Here is a 27,208-nt window from a genome sequence, read left to right as displayed (position 1 = left end):
AATTGTGAATACCAGGGAAAGTATTTTTTGCGTAAGACGTACAATAAAGGAAAAGCCTGAATGAAGATACCTGAGAAGGAGTTATTGCTTTGTCAATATTTTATTAAAGATGAAATAAATGATTGAAAAAGAAAAATAAACATTTTTTGAATTCTCTAACTTAACAAGATTTATCATAACAGCTGTTGAAAAAGCATTCTTATCAAAAATCAGTGTTCTACTTGGCATGAATTTAAATTAATATTTTTTTTTTTTGCAAAACCTAAGACATCATAGGAGCTGGGATGGAAATACCTTAATTTTATCCATCCGATTACAATGCCTTCGTGGCGTAGTGGTTTGATTGCTTGGTTGAAGACACCATGATAGTGAATTCGAGTCTCACAGTGCGTGTCTTATCTATGTTTTTATTTTTTCTCTCTCTGCATTTTTCTTATGCTTTCTTTCATTATTTATAATACATGTATAAATAATATAAGAGATATATAATACAAATTACACTTTGAAAGTATCTGGGGAAAAAAACGTCCTAAACTATTTTAATGACCGAAAGTCAGAGTTGCTAGCTTGATTTATTCTTAAAAGTTTCTATAAACATTGTTTAGAATAAACGTATTGAACAAGTAAAATTATTGTCATGTAACAGACTTGCAACTACACTGTATGATATAACACTGGTCCTAAATTAATTCAGATATGTAGTTTGATCTTGAATTGAAAAGGTACGTGTATCTATAAATAGAAACAGGTGATTTTCTTTTAAATACTTGAGTCGGCCGCGTCGTAGGTAAAGCAGCTATGGGTCTTTGATCGATTGTGTTACATATTTTCAATATCTGATTTGGTGACTCCGCTTGGTACCCCTACCATTGACATATTTAAACACCACTAAAAAGAAGCAATTTAATGGTTATAAAATATTTCTTGCTTTTATCAATTCTTCGTGTTTGTTAAACGTATATGCAATTTTCACCGAAAGACGCTCATTAGAAAGAAAACATACAGTGTCTCAATAATTACCTAACAGCCCTCGTAAGTGTCCAATTTAGGGATATTTTTGAAACACATAACCAAAGAGTCACATCTCAGAAAGAAAGATACACATACTACATTAAGCCCTGGACAAATATACATGTATTTTGAATATGTAAAATATATTTAAAACATTACCTGAAACTGAGTAGCGATAAATCTTCCAATCAGATCTTTTCTATTTTCTTGAAAGCTTCTTCATTTACTGCTTGTAATTTGATTTTGGAATCGCCAGTTAATTATAACAGCTTTCAAATTTACAGGGAATTTCCCAAAAGGATTTTGTATGAAGTACCCTTTAAAACACACCATTTTGAGTAAGTTAGTAATAGCCCTTTAAATACATAGTTATATTTGGTAAGTAATAAAACTTGAAATTATTCATACATTAAATGTTTCGCTGCTTTTTTAATTTTAAGTTGAACAAAACTTAAAATAGATAGTGTTCTGTTTTAGTTTAACTGCTGTTATAAATAGCTACTGTGTACAAAATGAAATAGAGAATTTTTCTTGATTTCTTTCACACAAACACGTATAAGTACTTAAACTTAACACAAAAGTCTGTTTTCAAAAGAAAGGGATAATTTAAATAGCATTTGAATGTTCATCTTAAGAGTTTAACAGCTTTAAAAGTAGATGTAAAAAGTACAATTCACGATCGAGATGTTATTTTTTATGAATTTCTCAACTGACAGGTATTTGCTTCACCAAATCGTTTTGACATTTAAACTTCTTATTTAACCAGAAGTCTGGTAAGACTGTAGCTCTATAAAAAGCCAACAGATTGAAAATCCCAACTCTGTAGTTCTTAAAATGTGCACATGTAAAACTGAACTTGTAAATCTTAATTTCATACTTTGTCAATTGTTCTTTCACAATTTGCTTATTGTATATTATCCACCATAATTTGAAAAGTATTTAAATGTAAATGCAAATTATGTCAGTGACCACGTGTAATTCGTAGACTTGCGATTCGTTAAATTATGAAATGTACTTTTGTGATTTGTTAATTATGCAATGTTATAGGGGTGACAAGTCATTTCGCCCCAAAGCTAAAAATGATCTTAAACCAACCGAGTGACGTCGCGCACAGAATAAGGGCTGATTTTGTAACGTCAAAATATCCATTTCTGACGTTATTGTATACGTCGTTTAAGCGTAAAAAACGTCAAAAATTTTAAGGCGTAACATTAAGATTCGCGGATTATAAAGCGTAAACTGACCCAAACCAGATTATACTCCATAATATGGCCAAGAATTAGAGTCATTTCTTAAATGTAAGACTTTATACAATTCATTTTTTTGCGATGATTTTTTCCCCGACTAAGTTCATAAATACACTGTACGTGTAAAATCAGACATTATCCATGAGTCCTCGTAGGGTATTGGCAAACGAACTACTAGGATATTCTGAAGAGGGGCGAGTTGACGACTTATCCTCCCTTTTTATATGTGAAACATACACCTTACCCCTTCTCCTACTTTTTACATTAAAAAAAATCTGCGTGCCATGGGCGTCAGACAAAATATATATATGATCGACGACAAAATCACTTTCTGGCCCGACACATCTACATCGGTCATAGTGAATATTTTTGTCTAAATTTCTGAAGGGCTACATGAGTATGCTTTAAATATTACCGTATTACAGGTAGATCAAGAAAATCATTGATATATTTAAAGTGTCATCCTATCCTGCCTTGTTTCCTTTTCTATTTCAGGTTGCTCCCGCCTATATACCAGCAAGTATGTCGATTAATCCAGAACTAATGAATTAAAAACATTACTTTAATTTTTTCCGTTTTTTCCTTTCCTGTGTGCTAAATTTAATAATTTATTCATTTAACAAGCAGATTAAAAGAATTGTAGTCTCCCGCTTTCAGTGTCTTTGTGGGTGAGATGGCATTTTTATGACATATTGTGTCTAATATGAACACTCTATCATATGTCATTTATTTAGAAATTATCACTGAAATTTATTTTTTTAAGGTCAATCGTGAAGATTAAAGGGTAAGAAATCACAGCATGCTCGGAAAAGATGTTTTTGTAAATCACTGATGACCCTGTGTGGCAACATTTAACTACACTTAAATGCAAATGAAATATATTATTACCCAAAGTAGGGTTTTCAGAAAAGAAATAGTATTGTGAAATATACAAAATCCCTTGCACCAACTGTTCAAAAGTTATGGTCAAGAATAACTTTTTGAAAGGTTGGTCAAACTTCAAGGTGAACGGATCTGAGTTGATGATTTCTTAGGAGAGGTCACAAATAATAGATATGTGAAGTATGAACACCCTAACCCTTACCGTTCAATAATTATGGCCAAGATGAAAATTTTTGAAAAGTAGGTCAATCTCCAAGGTCAAGGTAAAAGTTTTTGGTATCAAATGAAAGGTCTTCTCAAAAGGATTACATTTGTGAAGCAAAATGTTATTTCATAAGTACGGAAATAATCAAGGTCAAGGTCAAAAAATGTTGGTATCCAAAAGAGGTTTTTCCACAAAAAATACATATGTAAAGTATATGGTATTGTTTACTGCGGACTGGAAAGTGTATTTTTGATGGATTTTTATCTTTGCCTATTGTGCCCATTTGTACAAAATGATCCCCCCTCTCTCTCTCTCACTGTGAGGGTTTGAGTGTATGTATACATTTTTACATATACCTTTAACTTCATCTAAAAGATGAGAACGGATTGGTCAGTGTATCGGTAATATTCTGTTTTAATATTTTAGTTCTTTATTTCATGTAATATAGTCTCTTGAAAACAAAAAAAGTTGTAAGATTACATTGAAAAGATATTATTCACAATGTTTATCTGTCCTAAAGTCCTTCACCCTTTTGACTGTCAACACTCCATTGTCATTGTATAAATACAAATCCCTTCCTCTAGAAGGCTGACATACCACGGTCTTAGTTCGCTCCTCTTTAATTAGCACCATACAGTTCATGTATAGTTCTGCATCTGTACCAAATGAAAAGTCTTTTTTTTTTTAAAAGTATATTTACACCTCCTCTTTTTGGAAAGGAGAAAATAATTACTTTATTTATAAACTCTATCATAAAACCAATGTCGGATCTCTTGCGAATTCGTCATTTTAAATAAAAATTCAGATTGGTTGAAAAATTGAAATGAAAGAAGTGAATTGAACAGCAGGTGTTGCTAAGATTAATCAAATATATATTTTTTTAATGTTTATAAACTTTTACAAAATACAATTTAATCAAAATCCAATTTTATAAGAACGGCCGATTTTGTTCTGCTGTGATTTTTCAAGCATTTGTTGGAAACAAAACGGCGGCGATCACAGAGTAATTTGTGTTATAAAACAACGGCGACATATCAACCTTATTCTTATTAGAATTCTACACTATTAATTAAAATTAAAAAAAACGGATTGCTGTCTCTTTAGCAGACAAGCTAGTAGCTGCAATAATTAAGCCCTCTCCGATTTTTATACCCCCCGCTTGAAAAGCAGGAGGGTATATAGTAATCGTTAATTCCGTCCGTCTGTACGTCTGTTACGCTTTGGAGTACCCATCTCTTATCCGCAACTCCTTATACTACCGAGTGAAATTTAATAAAACTTTCACAGAATCTTTATTACATATTGCCATTGTGCACCTCCTATTTTACTCTTTTATTCGACAAGTATTTTAGGTTTCCCATAGCAAAACATGGACATTGGCATTATATTCTATACGCGGGTATGTTAAGGAAGCATATAAGTCATTTTTCAGGAATTTAGACTTTTAAAAGAAAATTACGTTTGATAATTTACCAAAAGCGCTGATAAATGTAAATTATTACTATTTATTTGTAAAACACTGCATCCTGGATTTCAAAGTGTTTGTTTAGATGCATGAGTTCTAGAAACCACCTATTATGCTTATCGACAAGAATGGGGAAGGATAAACAAATAAACAGTTTTTTTTATTATTCTAATATATGTATACAGCACAATCTTTACAAACATGTGTAATATTTTAGGAAGTTAGGTCTGGACGTATCGTCAATATTAGTAGGATGTTGCTGGGGTTTCCTGATAAAGAATAACCGTACCCCTTTACCAGCCTGTGTTATGTCATTCAAAAGAAATGCATTTCTTGCAAATGATGGACAATACAAAAATTTTGAGTAGCCAAATAACTAGAGCCTAGGTAAGGTCATTCCAACAATTAAACAAGAGGCCCATGGGCCTAAAAAGTCACCTTAAGCATCATGCAACAACTTTCCAACAATTGAATTAATTTGATTCATGTCTTAAATCAGAGGCCTTGACACTAACAATTGGAAGAGGCACCATAGCTCATTATAACTTTACACTTAGCATGTTAAGTTAGGTTCCTAAATAGCCATAAGCAGAATAAGAGAACAAACTAGAGCCGAGCTCGTTGCAAAGCAACGAGTAGGTCTTCCGTTGGAGCTGTGGACAGGAAGTACCGACCTTGGGTCAAGGTCACTGCTCTTTCTTATGTAAACAACCTTTTCTTCTCATCATGAGCCTCCAGTGAATCTTAATTACAAGGTTATGCTTAAACATTTTTTCTCGCTCAGTGACCTTGATTTGCCAGAAAGACCTTTGATCAGGGTGACATGACACAACCTCCAATCATAAGTAATCTATGTTTCAAGTAAGAGCCTCCAATGATTTTCACTTACTAGTTCATAGCCTGGAAAAGAACAGATTTCTTCTGTCAGTGACCTTGATTTTAACAGAATAATCTTGGCTCTTTGTCAAGACAAACCCTCAATCTGAAACAACTTTTAGAAATTCATAACTCTGACAGGTGTTTTACAACTTTTCTGTCATTGGCCCTGAATTTGTTAAAATGACCTTATTTTAAGTCATCTGGAAACCGGCGGACTATAAGCAATTTGTATCAAGTATGAACTTAAACAAATATAGTCAGAATGAAAAAATACTATTTTCTGAGTCAAAATCGTAAAAAAAAACCCTTTTTATCACAAGCAATCTCTGTATCAAGTATGAGCTTACAGATATTCTCAATTACATATAAATGAATGCAACAAAACATTAATTCTTTCTCCAGTGATCTTGAATTTCCCGTAATATTGCCTTGAATAAATACAATGACACATCCTAGGATCATTTGAAATCTTTGTATCAAGTACAAGCTTCTGGTTTCTTTATGTTATAGCCTGGCCTTCTGGGAAAAACTTTCAGGGACAGACAGACATATGGACAGTTAAACAGACCGTTTCATTCCCGTCCCATCCACACTACCCCCCAAAAACCACAATCACTTTGCAAGGGAAAACTCTAGTCATGATTTGAAAAAAGTAATCTTTTTTATATCAGGAAGCTTTCATAAATATGGTTTCTTATACTTGCCCTGAAGTTCGTAAGAATAATATTTCAAAACGACCCCTTCTTTTTTTTAACTGACTGTTTTCTTCATTGTTTTCATTTTATATCCCCCAAGGTTGCCCGCATAGCGCAGTGATTAGAGAGACTGCTCTATAGTCGCGAGGTAAGGATCAGCTCCTTACGTCGTGGTTTCGAATCCCACTGTGGGACGTGGGGACCTGTTCTTCCGATGAGACCGTATAAAACAAGGTCCTGTGTCGCTTTAGGTGCTGGCACAAAAAAGATCCCTCCCTGCTCAAAGGCCCTAAGTGCCGATTATAAGACAATTAATGTTTAACTATGGTGCCGGTTATGATTTTAACAGTTTAAATTAGGAAATAAAAGTGTGTAATTACATGATAAATTTCTGATATTCAGCACATGTAGCTGCAGATTGTTATACAAGTTCTTAAATGTTCGATTCCGTACATACGATGCGGGTTTATTACTACTTACATGTTCGTTGTATAACCTGCTACTGATATTTTTAAAATCACAGAACAAAATTAAAATGTTAGCACACTATACTAATCATTTACAGGTTTTGAATAAATTATTACACAAATTAAATTCATTGCTTTAAAATCTTGAATTATTTTTTCAACTTGACTATTCAACCTGTAATAAAAATGGACATTGTGCAAGCACAGAAGTCACTTATGAAGTTTACAGGTGCGGAGATACTTATCGATGTTTAGCCCATTTCATTGAGTATAATTCTAATTAGATCCTTATAATTCGGAAGATTTTCTTTAAAAGTTAAAAACTGAAATAGCCATGGTAAAAATCTGTGATGAAAAAAAAATGTGTTTGGGAAAATTTGTGTTGAAAACAGATTTATTTGTGTGTTAAAAGCACAAATTAAGCTTGTGCATTTAAATCAATATTGGATGAAGTTAAGTAACCGCAGATCGCCAGTCCTTACGCTATGAATCGTCAAAATGAAAAGTAAAATTACACATTAAACTAACGAACTATAAAAATTGAAGATTGATTAATGTACATATAAAATAAATACCCCAGCGTTTTGTTCTAAAGTCTAACCTAAGATATTTTAAAATATTTTTGAAAGATTCGATTTACTTACAGAAAATAATGTTTTCCGTAAGTTTGTAAAATTAGATTTAACATTCGACCACGCTGTGTAAATTAATGTCAACAAGCGATGGAAGGGCTGTTTTAGATAAACATGTATCACGATCAAATTTAAAACAAAGATAAGCCAACATATTAATCTCAAATATCCGACAATAATAATTTTCCATTAATTGTAAAATAGTTTTAATACACCAATTATTTTGTCTATGACTACGGGGTCAATGGTTCGCCGCGGTGTGTCGCTTTAGATTTTCTTGGACACGTGTAATCGTAAGATTACGCAATGGTACACACGCTTAAAATCTGGGTTCCAGGTGAATGTGAGAATCACGCGGTAAATAATTTTTGTATTATTTGACTCTTTAAAAGTTCTTTTTATGAGATCCGGGCGTTTATCGTTTTCGTTCATATTGTTTGTGTTCATATTTAAACGAAGAAAGGATACTAGCTCGTGCTTTTTCTACAACTCTTTCTCTTGGAAAGATCTTGATTAATAAAATGAAAATGATGCCATTGAATACTCTGAACGGGAACCAAAGAACACGTTTAAAACCTAATTTTAAAAAAAAGATATGATACAGCGTTGTAAAATATTTATTACTTACGGCAAGTTTACTGCAATTCTACGCATAGAGACTAAAGAGTTTTCCTTCAATCATGTCAATAGCAAGATGAGAACTGTCTAGCTTTCTTTCCTATAATACGTAAGACTCGAACAAAATAATATTTTCATAGGACAGAGATAGTATTAAGGAACTATTTAATATATTTAAAAAAATGAATTTAATCATTCTGTTGTGTATAACTCTGGGTCGCTGGATTACCCGCCGATTGATTCCCTGTGACCGACTTTGCCCCGCGTTATCAAGGGAGGTGCGTTATATCATTGTAAACAAACAAGGTGAATGTAAAGGCGTGCGCTTAGTAAATAAGCATGACAATTTGGGAAAAAAGCACAAAACACTTCAAGAACTTTATTTTAAAGAATATTAGCATCCAATGGAGCCATTATTTTTATTTAAAGTAAGTTTGTTTTATATACACGCATGAGAAGCTCTCGTTAACGAGCTGAGCGAAAAGAATTACCTGTACATATATAGGTCATGCGTCTAGCTCATTTTAAACAAGACTAGAACAAAATAACAATTTCATAAGATCAGTAAGATTTTAAAGCACAACTTTATTATCAAAGGTCATTCGAAATATTAATCGTTTTTGAGATATATAGCAAAAACTTTCAAGGGCACTAGATCCCTAATTTTAGGGGCCAGCCCCTTTTCAATGATATCAAATGAAAGCTCTTGCAATAATGCACAACTTTCATTCAATATGTCTAAACAAAATATTTTTAGTTTTCAAGAAAAAAAGGAAAATATGTGTAAATTTTCACTCTTGTAGGCGTTCTAATTTTTGACCCCTATAAAGCGCCATTTTGAATACAGAAATCGAAAAACAAAAACCGATGTGCACAACTTCAATCCTTCTGTTAGCTAAAACCAGTAAAATTTCTGCTCCAGCTTTTGTGGTCTCTGAGCCTTTATCCGGAAACGAAAGCCTATAAATTTTCGTTTAAAGGGAAATAACTCAAAACCGGAAGTGACTTTTTGAAATTTTAGTCAGCATTCTGGTAGAGTTTATAAATGTCTATGACCTCTGAAAATTTGAGCGAAATCCGTTGAGAAATGAGTGAGATATGAAGCCTCAAAGTTGCGGTCTAGGAAGTAGAAGAAAAAAAAAGAATAATAATCTTTACCATCAGAATCAGTAGAAGGTCTTCCGTTGGAAACGGAAGACCTTAAAAAGAATTTCAACTTATCAGTAATAATCAGCAATAATCAGAATTGCCTGATCCCACTGAACTCCTGTTCCTAAGTCCACACATTTCACAATATAGGAAAAGCCAGTTTTGTTCATCATTATCGTTTGATTGATTTGAAAATTTCAAAGCATTAATTCATTTTCTGTTTATAATTAGAGAGACCCACCCCGCCTCTATGGTACCCCTGATCTAGGGGCCTTGAAGTTCATACATGTAATTCTGAAAGAATAGCCATTGCTTATCATATCTACGTATGTAGTTTGTTTGTTTAATTAATACCTAGGAGCAGAGAGAATGATTTCCAAAGATTAAATGCATTTTCACTAAATAATCAATAGAGCCCTGCCATAACTCCTGGTCCTAGGGGCCATGAAATTCACAATTTTAGAAGAAGTATCCTTTCTAATCATAATTACGTACTTAGTTTGTTTAATACCAATTCTACGTAAATATCAAAATGACGTGGCCACGCGATGTCTTCGATTCAGCTAATTTTTTTCTTACTGAAACTTCAATGAATGAAAAGATTGACTATATGAAAGAAAGCATGGTAGTTTATCCGGTTGCCATGGAAACGGGACTAGAAGGTGTAAATTATGGTGGATTTTGCTATTTATCAATAATATCAAAAAAATATTTACTAGACAAAGCTGTTTATGTTCATATTTTTTTTATATTTTTTTATATCCTTCATGACAATCAAAACTATGTAAAAAATAGCCAAGGTCACAAAAATTTTACAATTTCTAATTTTCTGATGCCCAAAAAGTGAATAATTAGTCCTCGTTACCTCCCTTGTTAGACTTAATATTTAAAAACTTTGACAAGTGATGTGAAAATTCTAGTAGGGAGATTTAGATTCAAGAAATGTTATTTTGCAAATATCATTTAAAACATTTATGGGTAAATGAAAAATAAACGTTTTATTACACTATAAAGTTGGTCTAAATGTGCTTTTTCTCTATCCGAGTTATTTCCCTTGTTGGAGCTCTTCGGCATTGAAGAATACAAAATGTGTAAATTGTAAACAAGATGGCAGACAATGAAATCTGCAGTTTTTCTTCTTGTTTTGAAACATCTTGTTCAGGAAAATTCTACCTCAAGAGACTCAGAATTTGATGAAAAACAGTTGACAAAGTTAGGATAATCTTTAAGAAAAGCCAAAGAGTTGATCTGGACATGATGAGTATTACACGTATAGCTACTCGTAGAAAAGAAAATATGAGGAAATCAGGGTGGTATAGGGGCGAAGGCCGAGAGGATTTTAGCTGTTCCCTTCAAGATGTCTTTGAAATAGAGATCGAGAGATACATGTAGTGTGTGGTAGTCCCCGACCGATCCCGATTACAATGTGTGAGTATTTTTTTTTATTCATAATTCTATTCAGGTATCACATGTACCTGTGTGCACCTGCATGGTAACTGATAATCCGAGATTCCTCTGACTCTAACCCCCGCTTTTATATTGTGACTTGTGCGCACAAGTTACAATATAAAAGCAGGGGTTAGAGTCAGAGGAATCTCGGATTAGGTAACTGACTGTATAATGAAATATAAGACAATAAAAACAAACAAAACCATGAAAACTTGGATGCACAGTTGCACATATTACATATACATGACATTGAATCAAATACTACTGTGCAATATATGTGCCCGTTTTGGGTACTGGTATTTTATTTTCTATAAAATTCAGTATATTTGAAGAAAATTGTTTGTATGAATTTATTTTTCCAAATTATAATATGCTTGTGTCCAATCTATTTTTACAAACAGGATTTGTAGAAATCATACCTCGGAAATATTAAACCTTTGACTTCTGACAATGATAACTGAATAGTGTGTTAGATTTTTTGAAATTTTAAGCAATATCAGGACTGTAGAATATTTTAAAGAATTGATTAAAAAAGTGTAAGTGTAAAATTATGAAAGTACATGCAGACACACAGATTTACAAATGCTAATAGTGTTCTAGATCTAAGTACATATACTTTGTCATACTATTGTGAAATCATTTTTGGGACCTTGATACAATGAATTTATTTGCTCTGCAAGGTGATATATTGTAAAGTAGGAAAAGAAATCTATCCAGGGGTGTTAGAATATGGCAACTCCATTTGTACTTTCCAAGATGCAGCTTTCTGTCTCATAATTTTATTTTACTGATCACTGTTTTTCAGCTATATATTGCAGGCATATCAATCTTGCACACATTTTAAATATGAATAGTTTTAGTTTGACAATATTGATCTGTACAGATGAGATCAGTCTGATGCTGTGTACTTAAAACATGTCAAGGACATATTGTACAAATTAAAAATAGTCGCATTAAAGAACAAAATAAATTATACCACATTACGTTAGTATCCATAAAACATGTATGTTTTTATTACAATTAATTTATGATTATATAAATACATTTTATTTTCCACTTTAGAAATTAATTGTTGTCAAATTCATTTCTACTCTTAGTCTCTATATCTCTGGCAATTTGTCCAAACTGCAGAAAAGCTTTATATGTAAATTGAAAAAAAAATGCTGGATGACAACATTAAATCCACTCCTTTATCAATCATTCCTCTTGATTCAGAAAATTTTCAGGATAACATGTAAATATAAGGTACATGTAATATATATATGATGTTCAGGATTTTAACCCAAACTTTCAAATTAAAAAATAATTTTAAATTGATCATTGCAGCCCTTGCAAGATTTTCCTAATGAAGATTCTCAGGATTACAGATCCTCTAGCAAGGAGACCACACAGGTACATGTAGTGTGTATTAAGTTGCATGGATTCATGGTGACTTAAGACATGATTGCCACAACAATGCATAAAGGGAGATAATAATGTTTATAGGTTGAAAATGTATATGTTTTATATATAGCAAAATTTTAAGATTCCAGTTTTAAGTTTTTGAAACAATTTTTAAATGAATTTTTATCCACAGTGACCAAAAATTAATGTTATTTTTTTTTTATTTTCATATGAACAGATAGAGATTACCAGAGCTGAGGACATACAGCCCCCCCCCCCCCCAAAAAAAAAAAATTTCACAGTGGACTGGAAGTAAATTTTACATGAATAATACAAAGTAGGAAAAATAACAGAAAGAAAAGAGGATCCAGTAAAAGTTGTCACTGGTGCAAGATGGACATAGAGAGGGTTTTCTAATGATCATTACTAAAATCCACAGCAAATCAATACTGCAAGGCTGAGCTACTTTTAAAACTTACACAAAAGGACATAAATAAATGTGAATTCGAGGAAACCAAGCTTACATCAAATGAGAGAATATGAAGGAACACATTTTAGCAAAATTTTTTTTAAGCAGGGCATCTGTTTTCCTTAGAGAATATGTGTATTCTAAATTGATTTCTTGTATTTTCAAAAAATGTCACTGTTTAAGTGAAGCATACTTCCAATTTATGTCTTGTTTATTTTTTCTATAAAAGCAGTTTTATGCAAAGCAGTTTCTTCCATTTTTATATCCCCTCTCTGCAGGAGAGGTGGTATACTGATTTATTATATACCCCCACATGGGCTCACAAATTTAGCTTCACACAGTATGTTATGTATGTTTAGAATATATATGAATACATTTTAACAAAACTGAGAACAAGATTAATTGTGAAACACTGATTCCCCCATACATTGCAGCTTATGTCAAGACTCCCACGAGGTATCCCAAGAAAGGTCTTGCCACAAGTAAAACACCTGTGAAATATGAAAATCTAGTCCAACTTCAAAAGTTGTGGTTAAGGTTAAAGTTTTTTTAAGTCGGTCAATGTCTAAGGTCAAGGTCAAATGGTTAAAAATATTTATACCCATGAAAAGAACATAGTATACATGTAACTGATCATCTGAATATGCTGATAAGCAATGTGGTAATAAAAATTAATTCCACAATATTTAGCATATAAGGTCATTTAAACAAATTTGGCTGCCTTCCCCCAACAGACTAACTAAAATTTAAAACTTTTTTTACATTGCAAGACAGGATGGTTTTTTTTTATCCATCTACTCGTCAACAAATATTATGAAATTTTCTGGGAAAAAGATTTTACAACCTACCTAACGAGGTGACTTAATAATTTTACCCTGAGCTGGGAGAGGGCAAACAAACATTATAATCAAGATGGTCTTGCCAACTTGTTTTGACATAATATTGTCTGACCTACTTTCATATTTTCATAAAATACTTTCATATCATTTATTAAATATGAGTTTGCCTTTTTACTTTAATTATACATTTTAAAAAATTAACCATAAAACAATTGTTTTGAATTTGAACATATTTTAGTGAATAAATCAAAAGGATTGGACACAATTACAGGCCATTAAAAGATTTGTAAGAATTTTTGGAAACTCACATGTTTTATTTCATATTTACATTAAAATAACTAGAAGCCTGATTTGTTTCCATGGCAACATTTTAATTTACCTGTCACTGAGTTAATTTCAGAAGTTCTATTTAATTATTGAAAAGAAATTTAAATACTTGACATATATTCATACTACATAACAATTTGTTCAGTTTGGTAAAACATGTTGTTAGATGATCTTCTCTGTTATTTGTGATTAATGGAGGGGGGGGGGTCATTCATGCAATAATTTCTAGAAAGCTGTACATTTACCCATTAATTTATTAATTTTTTTTTATTCTCACAAAACATAAGAATATAAAGTTTATTTAATGATACATGGTTACAAATATATCGGTTGTCAAAATGGTGAATAATTCCATTGAATATGACTAAAAAAAGTCAATTTTGGCAAATTGCCAATTTTCATGCAAAAATTTCTAGAAAGTTTTTGATTTACCCATTAATTTTTTTTATTCTCATAAAACCTTAGAATATATAGTTTATTTAATGATACATGGTTACAAATATATCAGTTGTCAAAATGGTGAAAAATTTCATTGAATATGACTAAAAAAGTCAATTTTGGCAAATTGCCAATTTTCATGCAATAATTTCTAGAAAGTTTTTGATTTACCCATTAATTTTTTTTATTCTCATAAATTCTTAGAATATATAGTTTATTTAATGATACATGGTTACAAATATATCAGTTGTCAAAATGGTGAAAAATTTCATTGAATATGACTAAAAAAGACAAATTTGGCAAATTGCCAATTTGCTAACAACCTTAATGCTGCAATGAAAATTCGCTTAATCTTCATTCAAATATCTTTGAATGAAATTAATTTCTCAGATTTAAGTAATATGAGCTCACATAATATAATTTTCATGTGAATTTTTACTAATTAATTGAATGTGCACAAATTTAATTTAAAACAGAGCAAAATTTGCTTTATCAGAGGGTTCTAAATATAACATCCCTGTTACCATGGCAACCAAATTGAAAAGTTAGACTTTAACATCATATTTATTAAAGACATACCAATTGTAGTAAATGGTGTGAATTTCAGCTAAATCGGAGATATGTCATGTCCACGACCCTATTTAAAATTTTGATTTTTATAGAGAATTGATATTAATACTCAGGAGCAGAGAAGAAGATTTTAAAAGAATTGATGCATGTTCACAATGTGATCTGTAGAGCCCCGCCCAAACATCAGAACCGCTGACCCTGAGGTCATTTTAAAATTCACAATTTTAGAAGAGTAACCCTTCCTCGTCATAACTTTGAAGGTAGTTAGATTTCTTAATACTCAGGAGCAAAGAAGATTTGCAAAGAATTAATGCATTTTCACTATACATGTATAATCAATAAAACCCCGCCCTAACACCAGAACGCCTAACCCTAATCCTTCTATATACCTTATCAGAGATATTGTGTAAATATTATATAAAGCACAATGTAATGAAATTAAAACATTTAATATACCTGCGAAGAGGTCCTTCTATTGATAAATTGTTTTCACAAGTCAAATGTTTGCAATTTGACTTGATTAGAATTGATGATACATCTAAATTCAATTTTAACGGAGACATTTTGGTGTCATCCACTCAAGTAAAGTAGACACGGTAGTAATCTGTAAATAACTGTTTCGGACCAACATTGTAAACAGTCACTTCATATATATGTACATTTAGTAGTTTTTTCCCTTTGTTAAGCTTTATATCGCAGCAGTAGACGTCAAAATGAAAAGCTATCCATGCCTCCTGTAAGCTGAATCAGAATCTGCTGATTCCGACGGCGACCAATCAACCCACAGAAGGAGAGCACATGGTAAATGAGAGTACTGATCTAGCACAGAATCTGGTCACAATGGCTGCGGAAGTGCGAGTATCTGCGACAGATCTAGAACAGCCAACTACAGCGACGACCAACATGGAACCAAACATGTAATTATAACCAGAAGTCTCTGTCAAGACTGTAGCTCTACCGGTTTGTACTTATAATAAAGAAGGAGAAAAGCAGCAGTTGGGACATAAACTTTACAAAAGCAATAAATAGAATAATGATCCTTGATTCCGTTTCTTTTTGTGGCAAGATTGCAAAAAGACTAAAACTTGGGGGGGGGGGTAGCCTTTTTGTATTAAATTCTACAGAATTTTCAATTTTAGCTACCATGGCAACATCGTTCATCGAAACTCATACCCAAAACTGATAACTAAGTATCTTAGTGTAGTCTACTTGCATGTTAAATTATATTATAATCAGATTAAAACTATAGGCGGAGTAGAATTTTAAAAGTATTTTACTAAATTTTCTATTTTTAGTAATCACGAAAACACCGTTCATCGAAATTATAAACCGATGGACAGAATGATGTATCTTAGTGTAGTCTACTTGTGTATGAAGTTATATTGAAATCAGACCAAAACTGTAGGTGGAGTAGCATTTAAAATGTGCATGACAAAAAGGAGTATATATGACAAGAGCCAATTTTGGCCCCCTAAACATCAACATTTTAGAATGACATTTAGATATGTTTAATTGATATTTATTTTGTAGAAGAGATTATATCAGAAATATTTCCAATATATTTTTCACATTTATATGCACTCATTAGCTGTAAATGACATGAGAAATAATGCTATTTTTGCTATCTAACAAAAAACCCAAAAATATGCCTTTTTCTTGATGTTTTTTCTTATGGGAAACATAGAGCGCAGTGTAGAACATACATAATTTTTCTGTCACTAATTAGTATTGGATAGATACATCTTTGGTAAAAATATAAAGCTTGTTCTAGGCTGCGCTCTATATTTTCTGGAAGAAAAACTGCTTGAAAATAAGCAGTTTTATACAAAATATCCTAAAATGGCGGGAAAACGTGATATTCATGATGTCATATTTCTAAAATAACGGCATTTTGATCAAAATGAAAATGATCAATAAAGGTCGCATACATAGCTGTACAAATTAAAGCTATATATAAAGTAAAATTAAGATATTCATTTTAAGGGGCCAATTGAGACATTTACCATATATCGCTCTTTCTATTTTTAGTAACCACGGCAACACCGTTCATCTTAAAATATTTACTTTCGCTGCCATTTTCTACTAAGCCAACTGTGAAATTGATTTGAAAACCATTTTCGTGTATACCCACGCGTAGAAATATACATAGAGAAACGTGCGTTAACGTGACGTCACAATGAGGCAGCAGCGACGTTAGTAAATTGCCATGATATAGGACAGCGGGAAATGCAAATATTATGTATATATTAGTTTCTTCCAAACATATAAAATGTAAATATGAGGAATGTTTTTAAGTTTAGTGTGAATTATTGGTGTATGAATCACACAGACTTGCACGTTGGCATATTTTATATGAAATTTGCCTACGTGACAAATCTGATTAAAAACCGATATACAGAATCATATATCTTACGTGTGTGCCATGTTACTTTGAAATCAGACTTAAACTGTAGGAATAGTATTTTAAAGTATTTTACAAAAAAAATCTTTTTTAGTAACCACGGCAACATCGTTCAGTGAAATCTAAATCCGATATACAGAATTATGTATGTTACTGTTGTAATGTTATGCGTGATAGGGGAGAGAGGATGGCTTGGATATGTCAAGCACAAAAACACAATACATGTGCAGCCACCATTTATTATCTAGTTCCCTAAACTGGTTACAAAACGAAAGTTGATAGTAAAAGTAAACTTGGTACAGTAAATAAAATAAATCCGGAATAAAGTTATGAATATTACTACTTTTCCTTTAACAAAATTTTGAAGTAATAAAATTTAAAGTTCAGTCAATGCCTTTGTTATAATTTCTTATAAAATAATTGGTCTACACATCTTAACAACTTTAAACTTGTTAACAAATAATGACTTGGGTAGACTGCCCGGTCAAATAAAATGACTAGAAATAATGGGGATTATTCTGCCCCACTTACAAACACAAAAGTTATTTGCACAAATCATTCATCACTGACACATCCTTGAATCTAATTCTATTCCTCAAAACGTTTGGGCTTTCGTACTTCTCGTCCAGATCGGGTACGATAACTTCCAGTAGGATTACGTGGAGATTGCTGTTCCGAAACGATAGCACTCTGAGAGTCTACTGCTGTATTAGATTCCTGTAAACTGTTTGGCTCATCATCAATGGATATTGCTGGTTTTGGTTTAAAGTTTTTCTCCTTTGAAATAAGAATGTCCTTCCGGTTTCTACGGTATTCCCCTTCTGGTGTGGTCATCCAGTATGATCGGTTTTCGTTCTTCATCACATAACCCGGTTTCCATTCATCTTTGTGTCTGAATCGAACAGCTTGTCCCATAGAAATCTTTGGTTGATCTCGAGCTGAGTGATTGAAATAATATTGTTGTCTCCTTTGCGCTTCCTTTCGATCCTTGACGACGTCTTTGGTTTTCACCGTTTTTGGTCTAAGTTGCCTTTTGGTAACAGGTAATATGGATCTCAACTCTCTGCTCATCAATAACTTAGCTGGTGATTCTGTATCCGTTGGTGTGTTCCTGTATTCCAGTATGGCCAAATAAGGGTCACTTCCGTCAACTCTCGATTTCTCAAGTAGTCGTTTTACCGTTTGAACTGTCCTCTCTGCAAGTCCGTTAGCTTGTTGATGGTAAGGACTAGAGGTAGTATGCTGGAAGTTCCAATCCTTAGCAAATTGTCTGAATTCCTGTGAAATATACTGAGGTCCATTGTCACTCTTGACTTCATACGGAATGCCATGTCTCGCAAACATGGACTTAAGTCTGTCAATCACAGTACTACTTCTGGTGTTAGGTAGTTTTGCAACTTCAAAATATCTTGAGTAGTAGTCGGTAACAATCAAGTAGTCACTGTTGTGTAGGCTGAACAAATCTGTTCCTACTACTTGCCATGGTCCTTCAGGAATGGTTGTCGAGACAAGAGGCTCCTTAGGATTTTGGTTTCTGAAATCCATGCATGTGTTGCACTGTAGAGTCATATTGTCAATGTCTCTATTCATATTGGGCCAGTATACAATGTTTCTAGCTCGACGCTTGGTTTTCTCCATGCCCATGTGTCCTGTGTGTAATTGTCGCAAGATTTCCGGCTGAATATCTCTCGGAATCACGATTCTTTCTCCCTTGAGAATCAGTCCATCTACCACAGTAAGAGTATCTTTGACCTTCCAGAATGTCTGTAATGTCTTATTTGCTGTAAATTCCTTGTGCTGAGGCCATTCATTCTGAATGCAATCTTTCACTCGTTTAAGGTCATCGTCACCTTTAGTTGACCTGCGGATGTCCTCGAGAATGTTCCTTGACATAGGCACACTTTGTAAGAACACAGAATGAACAAACGTATCCAACTCTTGAGTCAAAGTTTGAGATTCCTGTTTGTTGACGGGAAGGCACGCTCGTGATAGTGTATCTGCAACTACTAGTTCTTTGCCAGGCTTGTATTTGAAAGTAAACGTGTACTTCTGTAATCTAAGTAGAAGTCTTTGAAGTCTTGGCGGTGCTTGAGAAAGAGGTTTTTTCAGTATTGACTCGAGTGGTTTGTGATCATTTTCCACTGTGACGTCAACACCGTATGTGTACTGATGAAACCGTTCCAGCCCGAATGTCACCGCAAGGAGTTCTTTTTCAATCTGTGCGTATCTTGTTTCAGCATCTGTAAGCGCCCTCGATGCATATGCTATGGGTTTGTCATTTTGTAGAACAACAGCTCCTAATCCTGACTTTGACGCATCTACACTTACAATCACAGGTTTCTTGACATCAAAAAATGTAAGAACAGGTGTTTCAGATAAAACTCTCTTGATTTCCTTGAATGAACTCTCCTGCTCATGGTCCCAGTGAAATGTCACATCCTTCCTTAAAAGTGTTCTGATGGGTTGTGTTATCCTCGACATATTGGGTATGAACTTCGCCAGATAGTTGATGGTCCCTAATAGTCGTTCAACTCCCTTTTTGTCCTCTGGTGGGGGCATCTTAGTGATGGCTTCTATCTTCCTGGGATCTGGTTTGACACCTTCACATGATAAAATGTGTCCAATGTATGTGACTTCAGAACTTCGAAATACACATTTGTCTTTGTTAAGAGTCAAATTTATCTCTTTACACTTTTCTAGCACTGTTCTTAATCTCTGGTCGTGTTCTTCTCTAGAAGTTCCCCAGACCAAAATATCATCTATGTCCACTTCCACTCCAGGAATGTGGCTGAAATGTTGTGAGATGCGCTTCTGGAAAAGTTCTTGAGCACTTTTTATTCCAAATGGCATCCTTCGGAAACAATAACGACCAAAAGGTGTGTTAAATGTTGTTAGTTTTTGGCTTTCCGAATCAAGTGGTATCTGGCAATAACCGCTGTTGGCGTCCAGTTTGCTGAAAACTTTGGCACCTGCAAGACGAGTAGTGATCTCCTCAATCGTGGGTAGTTGATAGTACTCTCGCTTGATTGCCTTATTTAAATCCCGTGGGTCCAGACATATCCTCAGTTTACCATTGGATTTTTCTGCACAAACGATGGAACTAACCCATTCCGTTGGCTCGTCCACTTTTCCAATGACGCCCTGGGACTCCATTCCATCTAGTGAGGCTTTCAAATCATCTCTAAGTGCTGCTGGAAATGTTCTAGGTGGGTGTACAACCGGTTTCATTGTTGAATCAATCTGTATGTGGTACGGTTCCTGCAAACACCCTAATCCTTGGAAAACTGATGAGAACTCATCGTATAGTTCCGCGTCCTCTTCCTTTTTCTGAGTCGCCATTGTGAGCTTTACCAGTCCTAGATCTACACAACATTTGAGTCCAAGCAATGGTATAGTGTCTGTTTTAGTCACATAGAACTCTAAGTTGTGATTCTTGTGTCTAAGAAAACACTTTCCGATAATAGGTATGTGGTTGCCAGTATAACTCGTCAACTTCACAGAGGTTTTTGTGATCTGTTTTTTCACTGGTAGTTTACTCAACAATTCTCTAGATATAATGTTCACTTGTGAGCCTGTGTCAATCTTCAGTTTGACAGTCATTTTGTTGAACTCGAGATTCACATATGCTTCATCCTTAACAACAGTACTTGGGGTCTTGCTCACTGCATCTATAAAGAATTCTTCATCTGTCGGTACTTCATCATGCTCAACAGTATTCACATTTTTAGTTCTGCACATTTTCGCAAAATGATTCGGCTTGTTGCACTTTAGGCAGCTTTTCCCGTACGCTGGACATTTTCTAACATCATGACTAGTCCCACACTTTCCACATGTTTTCCCTTTACTTTTTTGTTCATGTGTGCTTACCGGTCTTGTGCTTTGTTTCTTTCTGTTGTTTCTGTTAGCTGACTGCCTGTGATGGTCTCGGTCCTTTGATTTCTTGAACACTGCGGCTGCTGTAGCTTCCTCGCTGTGTAGGTCTTTAAGGTGAATAGCAGACTCCTCATTTGCTCTGCAAACACTTAGTGCGCTCTCTAATGTCAGTTTGTTGTCACGAAGTAGCCTCTCTTTCACTTTCTCAGAGTTTACGCCACAAACAATACGATCGCGCAACATATCCTCCTCTAATGCTCCAAATTTACAGTTTTAGCTATCACACGCAAATCTGTAACATACTGATCGATTGTCTCTGTTTTACCTTGTTGCCGTGTGTGGAATCTGTGTCTCCATACCGTTATGTTTTCCCGGGGTGCACAGTACTCCTTGAACTTCTTAAACAAGGGCTCTATCTTATCCTTGTCGTCATCCGGAATTGTCATCGTGTTGAAAATTTCACGCCCATCTTGCCCGATTATGTAGAGGAATGCACTGCAAAGATCCTTTTCGTCCCGCCCGTGCATGGCTATATTTAGATATAACAGCATGGTTTGTTCCCATTTCCTCCATCGTTCGGGGAGATTTCCATCTGAAGAGGAAAAATCCAATTCCGGTAGTGGTCTTATGTGCTCCATCTGACACCATGTAATGTTATGCGTGATAGGGGAGAGAGGATGGCTTGGATATGTCAAGCACAAAAACACAATACATGTGCAGCCACCATTTATTATCTAGTTCCCTAAACTGGTTACAAAACGAAAGTTGATAGTAAAAGTAAACTTGGTACAGTAAATAAAATAAATCCGGAATAAAGTTATGAATATTACAACTGTAGTCTACTTGTGTGCCAAGTTATATTGAAATCAGACCAAAACTGTAGGAGGTGTACTATTTCAAAAGTATATTACACAAATTTCTATTTTTAGTAACCATGGCAACATCGTTCATCGAAATTATAAACTTATACAAAGAATTATATATCTTAGTGTAGTCTATTTGTGTGTGAAGTTATTTTGAAATCAGACCAACACATGCATTTTGGGTCAAAAAAGGTGGGGAATAAAGATTGTTCTATCGCTTGTAGCTGTGTCGGATGTATTGAATGACATTCAATCCAATCCCGATGCTCGAGGTATTTGATAAATCCTTTCCGTGAATAATTTTTAAACAATTAAATTAAAAAAAAAAACCTTAAACCACTTTATAGATAGTATATTTTTTCGAGGAAACGATATGGCTGTACACAGCATTGCATATTTTGAATTTGAAAAATGACCATATTCTATATTTCCCATTGAATTGGTCTCTCTCTCTTTCCCTCTCTCTCTCTCTCTCTGTTAATACCACCCCACACTCTTTTTCCAAACATAACCTTTTACTGCTGAAAATGTTAACCGAAAGATAAGAAATAAAATTCTTATGAAGTGGAAAACACAAGTCCAGAATTATGTATCTTAGTATAGTCACCTAGTGTGCCAAATTTTATTTAAATCGGACCAAAAAGTTTTTAGAGGAGTATCGTTTTAAAAGAATTACACAAAAATTTATATTTTAAGTCACCATCGAAATCAAAAACAGATGCAGTAGTTTATATATCTTAGTGAACTTTTGTGCCAAGTTATATTAAAATCAGACCATATTTGTAGGAGAAGCAAGAGAATTTCACAGAAATTTCTATTCTTAGTAACCATGACAATATCGTTCAGCAAAATCAAGAACTGATGCACTAGTTTATGTATCTTACGGTAGTCTACTTGTTTGCTAAGATGTATTAAAATCTGACCAAAACTGTAGGAGGAGAAGCATTTTAAAGGAATTTCACAGAAATTTCTATTTTAAGTAACAATGGCAACACCGTTTATCAAATCAAAAACAGATGCACTAGCTTAATATGTATCTTAGTGTAGTTTTATTGTGTACCAAGTTATATTGAAATCAGACCAGAACTGTAGGAGGAGTAGCGTTTTAAAGGGATTTCTCAAAAAAATCTATTTTTAGTAATCTTGGCAACACCGTTCATTATAGTGCATTAGGTATCCATATTATGCCCCCCCATCCCCCTCAACCAAGACGCTGTGCATTTTTTAAAAAAATGATCAACAACAACACTTCACTAATAATTTTGTCAAAAGTAAGGGAGTAGATCCTAATGTTGCGGGTTTGAATCCCTTTGTGAGACTAGGAGACTGGTCATTCAAAAGAGACCGTGTAAACTAAGGGGCCATGTCCCAATAGATGCTGGCACAAAAAGATCCCTCACTTTTCAATGGTTGTCAGTTCCTATTATAGGAATTAATGTGGTGCTTTACGCCGGCAAGCTTACATATTAACAAAAAATTCCTGAGATGGACATCAAACAAAATGCATTCTACTATCAATCTTTAACATGTTTATTGTCCCTTGAGAAAATTGATCTCTTATGAGATATTGCCACTACCACTGAAGTTCCTCTCGCGAGGGGATGCTCCGCTAAGCGGTGCCCTTGTTTACATGGAGACAAGATAAAGCTCCACTGTGAATTCTACATTTTCTTGCGTCAGCTCCCCCTCGACAGAAACTACAGGCTCCAGGAACCCCCGAGAATTGACTAGTACCTGTTCAACAGGGAATTCCCAGTCGACCGTCTCGGGAAATCCCGTGATGCCGGATTACTCCCGACCATCAACAAGCTCTTTGGGGAATCCCCGGCCATCGACCTCGTCTTCAAGGAATCGTCCTGAATGCAATTTGAATGATGAGGGCACAGAAGAGGACACGGATGAACAAGATGAAGACATACGGCTCAAATGGGCTTGCGAAGATGCAGTGATCGAAATGTGAGAGAGTTAGAAAACGAAAGAGGTCAAAACAGAAGAAATCTTGTTCTACCAAGGAATTAATCTGAGAAAACGAAAAGCTGAAAAACAAACTTTTAACTTGTTTATGTAAGAATAAGAACAAGCTCGAAGGTGTGAATTCTGAATCATCCTAATCTTCAGAATCTGATTAGACTACACTGTGACTTGCTTCTATGTAGGACATCCTGAATTAAAGTCTACTTAATTAAACGTGTTTTATTTGGAAAAAAGGGTGGGGGCATTTTAGAAAGAAAATTATTAGTTAACAGAGTTTTGATTTCAACGCAGTAATAGTTTTCACAGGTAAGAGTGATCTGCCCTTTGATGTAGAATATTTAATAATTGACAAAATTTTCAATAAAATAAGGCAAGCAATAAAACATAAAATAAACAATGATGTGGCTTTGTTTCTTGATGCTTCATTTTTAACTGAGCATTTAACATGAAGCATGGAAAGTATTTAATCTTGAAAGTGAATGAGATAAGCTCGAATAATCCGACTTAACTCATTATGAGTTAAGTCATGTTATTAAGAGGAAAACTACATCACCTTATGCAAGACCAGGAACCAGGTCCGCCAGGACATATCAATCACAGGACCCTCCCCCTACGACCTCATCAACGGGACATGCCTCCTCTACAGAATCCAGCCACGCTGCCACTGCTAGTCTTGGCTCCATTGCTCCACCGTCAACAGCTACGCAGGCAGCTCAGCTGCTCTTCCTACAGCGGCATCAACATCTAGTACTTCAGGTGCTGTATTTAGCGTTCCTACATGCATACCAGTTCCCTCATACAATAGCCCAAAACCTCTAATTAGTGTCTCTGATGTGTTGGGGCTACATGTCCCAATCATTGAAGGAAAAAATTTGGGGGAAAGAATACATATAGTTAGCTAAAGTCTTAGAGTCTGAGTCAGATTCGGAAAAGGCCCAAAAGTTCTCAATAGTTGGAGGCCAGTTAGTTATGCAACCGAAGTCTGTTACTAAAAAAATTACATCTATTGAGTCCTGGACTGATGCGTTCTTAGTGTTTTCTAGTATTTATTTGGCTAGACACTCAGCAGACATGCATGGCATTTTAAAGTACATGCAGACCATTCGTCTAGGAGCTAGTCGAAACCCATCTGCTTCGTGGTTGGAATATGACAAACAGTTCAGGCTTAAAATGTCTAAGCACACTAGTATATCTTGGGGGTCGGTCGATGCAGAATTGTGGTTATTGTACATGGCAAATCAGACACTCCCACAACCAACTCAGTCAACACTCAAATATTATGATTATAATTATAAAGGTTCGTGCGTAAAAAAATCCCTGCTCATATATGCACTTGTGCATGTACTGTCACAAAAACCATCCAATCATACACTGCTGGTCAAATCCAACCAAAACTCCATCTAACAACAGACAAAATATCCCCCAATCAGCCCAGTATAATTTTCGGCCCCATTCCTTCCCCCAATCTACAACGCGACCCAGACATTTCTCCCAAACACCCAGACAAAGATATATGGGACCTAGGTTTAACCCCAATTAAGCTGGCCCCCCTACAAAAGCACCTGTCTCAATACCCTGATAAGGAAACTGCTCAGTATAAATTAAATGGTATCCAAAATGGTTTTGCTTGTTTTATACAGGATTGAGGCTTCCCATGCAACCAAGAAATATGTCCTCAGCTAAGAATCAACTATCTGAACTCCAAAGTATAATTGACAAAGAAATTCATCTTGGTAGGATGGCCGGGCCCTTTGATAACTCTCCAATATCTAATCTAAGGAGTAATCCCGTAGGTGTACTTCCCAAAAAAGATGGCAGTTGGAGATTAATAACAAAGAATCTTTATCTGGCCCCATTGGTAAAAGTGTCATTGACTTCATTGACCCATCTTTGTGTCCAGTGTCCTATGATTCTTTTGACCATGCCATCTCAATGAATAGGGGGCCCTATTTTGTAAGATGGATTTGTCAAGTGCTTTTAGGTTAATACCAATCCATCCATCAGACTTCTGTTTATAAGGTATATGCATTGATGATATATACTTTATAGACAAGTGTATGCCTTTTGGTTGCTCAATAGCGTGCTCAACCTTTGAAAAATTTTCATTCTTCCTTCATTGGTTAGTTTCAAAGAGAGCTCATAGTTCAAATATTATACATTATTTAGATGATTTCTTGTTTGCGGGAAAGGCGGATACCCCTAATTGTTCACAGTTATCAGAAATATTTCAATCTACCTGTGAGGAACTAGATGTCCCAATTAACGCTAAAAAAACAGAGGGGCCGACAACTATGCTCTCATTTCTTGGTCTGGGTATTGATACTATAAAACAAACTATTTTTATTCCATCAGACAAATGCGTTGAACTTGGGTCCAAACTTACCACCCTGATCTATTCTAACAAAATCTCATTAAAAGAAATGCAGTCCTTGTGCGGGTCATTAAATTTCTTTGCCAAAGCTATACCAGGAAGTAGAGCTTTTAACCGTAGGTTTTATAACACAATAATAGGCATTAGAAAGTCCCATTCCCTGATAAGAGTTACTTCTCAGTTGAAAGAAGATGCAAAGGTCTGGTTGGAATTTCTCGCAAGCTATAATGGCCAAACACCATTCCCATTCCTAGACTGGTCTACTAATGAAATCCTCAACCTCTTCACCGACAGTTGTGGTTCCTGCGGTGGAGGGGCCTTTTTCAATAATCACTGGGCAGTCATTTCATGGCCTACCGCATGGTGTCCTGAAATACGTCGCGACATCACATTACTAGAGTTAGTGCCCATATTGGCTGCTATTTGGATTTGGTCTGATCATTTTATCTCTCATAAATTACTCATCAATACCGACAATATATATGGCGTTGGTTCACATTATCAATTCACAATCAAGCAAATCTCAAAGAGTCATGTACCTTTTAAGACCTCTAGTTCTGTTGTGTATCAAAAATAACATTCAGATAAAATGTGTCCATATCCCAGGTTATAAGAACTCTATAGCTGATTCAATTTCTTGTTTTCAGTGGTCAAGATTCAGAACCCTAGCCCCCAATGCGGACAAGTTTTCGGCACAAATCCCTCCTACATTATTGAATCTCTTAAGCCTGAGGTAGAGGACATTCTTTCAGCAGCAGTGTCACAAAATACCGCCACTACATACCAAAGGGGCTTTGCTTCTTTTGCCTGGTTCAGGAAAAAAATATAATCTCCCCTTATTGCTATTTGCATCAGCATTTAAATTGGCTTTTTTTGGCTTACTCAGAGTTAGCGAATTTACAGTTTCTAGCAGTAAGGCAACAACACTATCATTTTGCGATTTCAGAGTATCCGACACAGAAATTCAGTTCTTCTTAAAGAGTTCCAAAACTGATCAACTT

General features: G+C 34.6%; 1 protein-coding gene across 1 annotated transcript; it reads right to left on the bottom strand.

Annotated features, from left to right (window-relative positions):
• Nucleotides 1-17,714: 17,714 nt before the first annotated feature.
• On the bottom strand, nucleotides 17,715-21,242 carry LOC134246806 (uncharacterized protein K02A2.6-like). Its single transcript, XM_062729161.1, has one exon. The coding sequence runs from the start codon at nucleotides 21,240-21,242 to the stop codon at nucleotides 17,715-17,717; it is 3,528 nt and encodes a 1,175-aa protein (XP_062585145.1).
• Nucleotides 21,243-27,208: the final 5,966 nt, after the last annotated feature.

This window comes from Saccostrea cucullata, unplaced genomic scaffold (genome assembly GCF_032062105.1).
Source record: "Saccostrea cucullata isolate Sc308-1 unplaced genomic scaffold, CSIRO_AGI_Scuc_v1 ctg2846, whole genome shotgun sequence".
In the NCBI taxonomy this organism is placed as follows: Eukaryota; Metazoa; Mollusca; class Bivalvia; order Ostreida; family Ostreidae; genus Saccostrea; species Saccostrea cuccullata.
This window is presented reverse-complemented; position numbering and strand designations above follow the sequence as displayed.